At 36.8% G+C, this 4,005-nt stretch overlaps 1 protein-coding gene across 1 annotated transcript in view; it reads left to right on the top strand.

Moving 5' to 3' along the window:
- Positions 1–284: 284 nt before the first annotated feature.
- Positions 285–4,005, top strand: part of LOC137639842 (L-threonine 3-dehydrogenase-like) — a 37,019-nt gene continuing 33,298 nt past the window's right edge. The window contains exon 1 of the mRNA XM_068372088.1: positions 285–344. Coding sequence (XP_068228189.1) covers positions 285–344 — 60 coding nt within the window. The remainder of the gene's footprint in view (positions 345–4,005) is intronic.

Here is a 4,005-nt window from a genome sequence, read left to right as displayed (position 1 = left end):
ATATATATATACATATATATATATATATATATATGTATATATATATATATATATATAATTACAATTAATACACTCACTTATATTCCCTACTAATCTATTTCAAACCTCAATAAATTGCTTAGAGCCTCGCAAGGAAAAAGGAAACTATAACGACACTTCAATAGGTAACTCTTGAAGTCTCCCTGTGGTTTCACTCATCAATTAGTGATAAAATCTCCCCTTAAAGTGGGAAGGACAGAACACGGGTAAACTGGCTCTTCCAGACCTACTGCGCGTGCGCGAAAATGTCTTTATTTTTACGAGTGCAGAGACCAATGAGAGGAGTTATTACCTCCGCCAACGAAGTAGGAAGGAGGTTATGCTATACACCCTGTTTGTGCGTGTTTGTAAATAGCTTCCTGACCACAATTTTAATCTTAAAGTAATAAAAGCAGTTGGTAGGAGGTTATGTTTTACACTGTTTGTCTGTGTTTGTGTGTTTGTGAAGAGCTTCCTGGCCACAATTTAAATCGTAGAGGGATGAAACTTGCAGAGATTAACTTCTATGTAAAAAAGCTGGAAAGGATATTTGTGTGCGCTTTTGTTTGTGAACAGGATCCTGGCCACAATTCTAACCGTAAAGGAATGGAACTTGCAGGGATTAACTCTTATGTAAAAATCTGCAAATGATTAAATTTTGGAAGGTCAAGGCCAAGGGTCAATGTCACGGTCAAGCAAAATGTTGAATTCACGCAATCATCAATAAGTTTGGACATCGTTGTCACAGAGACTTAAAACTTTGTTCATATTTGAGTGCACGAAAATCCAAGCCAATTAATACAAGTTAAGGTCAAAGGTCAAGGTCGAGCAAAAGGTAAAGAAATAACCTGCTGCAGCGGAGGTCTGCGCTCTACTGAGTGCCCCACTAGTTTAGTCTTATTTAGTGTTCTTTTTCAATCCAATTGTGAAGAGATGATAATAGGATATAAGGAGAAATATAATCGAGGATATAAATGAGGGTCCTGATTTGTGATGGTTTTATAGATCGTTATATAGTGAATCTCTTTCTCTCTCTCTCTCTCTCTCTCTCTCTCTCTCTCTCACTGTACGCATTACTGAGGTGTCTTCAAGATATCACTTTCGTAATATGGTGGCCAATTGGAAAACTCCCTGTATGGAAATCCACCGCACTGGGGTTCGAGACAAGCTCAATCTCGATAGCTTCAAGTAGTGTCTGCAACCTCACCATCCTTGTGAGCTAAGGATGGATTTGGAAAATCCTATAGGTTTACCTGCTGAGTTATCAGCAGCCATTGCCTGTCCCTCCCTGGTTCTAGCTTGGGTTGAGAGATGGCTTGGGTGTTGATCATATGTATATATGATATTTCTCTAGGGTATTGTTACTGTCCCTTGCCTCTGCCATTCATGAGTGACCTTTAAACCTTTAAAACCTGCACTTTGAATCACTATATTAGCGTTTTCGTCTCTCAGATCGTAAGGGGAATGGCCTCCTTGAGACCAACACTGGGCCTTTATCTAAATGTCATAAATCAACTCGAGTCATCTTAAAGAATAATTGACCTCTAATTGATTCATGATCCAGGCTTGTAGATGAGAACGTTCTCTGAATATTAAGTTGTTGAAACACTGAATTATGAGAGAGAGAGAGAGAGAGAGAGAGAGAGAGAGAGAGAGATCAGTCGAAATGTATACCCTCAAGTCAGAGTTAAAAGGTAGGGTTCGACAAAATAATTCTAATCATACCTGGGTTAATTCTCCTCTCTCTCTCTCTCTCTCTCTCTCTCTCTCTCTCTCTCTCAGCAAGAAGATGGAGAGAGAGGTATAAATCAGTCAAAGTTATACCTTTTAAGTTGTAGTTTAAAGGGACGGTTCGACAAAATAATAGTTTTCATACCTGGGATAATTCCTCTCTCTCTCTCTCTCTCTCTCTCTCTCCTCTCTCTCTCTCTCTCTCTCCATTTCTATTTGGTTAATCAGACCAGAAGAATGAGATGAACAGGGGTCCTAGTGACAAGGATATTTTCGGCCAACATTCACATCACGAAGATTTTTTATCACGAAAACAATGGTGTTGATATTGAAGAGAGACTGTCTAATACGTTATATGAATACACACAATACCAATATTTTTGTATATTTGTTTATTTATACCTATATGCTTTGTTTACCAAGTGTTTGGGGATGAGTGTCGAAATATTGACGTCAGCCATGAGGGACATTTTAGGATAAATTTCATGATGCCATTTCTAATAATAAGATTTTTTATGAGATTCGAACGTATGACTTTTATTACTAGTGATTAATTATCATACATCAAAGGCTTGCGTAATGCCCAGAAGGTCTCGGGTTACAAAATAGATTGAAATTCATTTTTAAACCGACTTTCTCATGGAAACAAAGCCTAAATTGGCTGTATGTTTGAATAACTTATTTTCTGCCAGTTTAGCCGGACTTAACCCTGGATAGGTATGCTACTCGGACACCCCTTTAAGGGTATACTCGGTCGTGAACGACCCCGACTCCGAAAAAAATTCAGGAAAAATTTAGTTATGCTTCAATCTGTATTGTTTGACTTGCTAAAAATACTTCAAAGAATTCTAAAAATTACTGAAAATATAAATGATACCCATCTACAAAATAACTATTTATTGGAAATATATTAAAAATTCAAGTATACAAAAAAAAAAAAGACTTGACGTAAATATTCACAAAAAATAGAAATATACATATACACATAAATCCCTTTAGGGACACCTTCTTAGATGGGAAAGCAACAGCGTGTAAATGCTGGAAATGAGTTGGACCCATAGAAGTCAAGATCTGAAATGAGAAAAAAAGGGTAAATTTTTTTGGCCAAAAAAATTTGTCCAAATTTCATGAATTTTTTTGGGTACCCAAATGAAATAGGAAGAGGCTAATTTTTTTATAGAATAAACTCATATTATCCTAGAACAGAAATACATAATAAAATGTGCACTAAGATGTAATTTACTGTTATAACAGGGGCGAAATCTAAAGGTCATTTTTTGACGGCCTAGTTCACAATGTAAATTTCTTATGAAAATCATTGTATCTCCTATAAAATATGATATTTATGCATTAAATTATACCAAAATATCACGAATTCTATACAGAACAAGAATATATAGAGATATGCCAACTTACCTTTCGGGTATGTCAACAAAATGGCCGCAGACCGCAACAACTCTTACAGCCCAATCTACCACTTGGAATGAAGAATGGGGTTGCAAGCTCCATATTATCATCAACATCTCTTTTTAACTCCATTAGAAGTGTGTTGATGACATACATGCCGAGGGAATACTGTCTGCTGGCCATTATTGAAGATAAATTCAAAATAAATAGAAAAAAAATAAAATTTGCAAAAAACCCAAAAAAATCAGAAATTAGCATTTGAGGGAAAATTGACCTCATGGCAATATATGGCATCTAAGCCAAAACCAATGTCATGCAAGTGGTAGACACACCATCCACCCACACTTTCCAACTATAAAGAACCAAACAAGTATCAACACTGTTCGACAATTTATAATTATGTAATAACTTTGCTGTTTGATCACTTACCGCTATAAAGGTATTCAGGGTCGAGGTCGACCCCTGGGGGGGGGGGTAAAAAAACGGGGAAGGAGGGAAGTTAGACGAAAATCAGTCCTAAAGCAGACAATGGCATGTAGACTAGTCACCCCTTGCAGGTCGATCACTTCCATATTCGAGACAGCTGATGATTTATGGGGGAAAAACAGCTTTTGAAAATGCTGTAGGGGTCGCAAACGACCCATCATACCTTTCTGTAAACTTGCAGGGATTAACTCTTGTGTAAAAAGCTGCAAATGATTACATTTTGGAAGGTCAAGGCCAAAGGTCAATGTCACGGTCAGGCAAAATGTTGAATTCATGTAATCATCAATAAGTTTGGACATCGTTGTCACAGAGACTTCAAACTTTGTTCATATTTGAGTGTTATGAAAATCCAAGCCAATTAAT

Source organism: Palaemon carinicauda, chromosome 1 (genome assembly GCF_036898095.1).
Source record: "Palaemon carinicauda isolate YSFRI2023 chromosome 1, ASM3689809v2, whole genome shotgun sequence".
Classification (NCBI taxonomy): Eukaryota; Metazoa; Arthropoda; class Malacostraca; order Decapoda; family Palaemonidae; genus Palaemon; species Palaemon carinicauda.
Note: the sequence above shows the minus strand (reverse complement) of the source record. Positions and strands in the feature narration are given on the sequence as shown.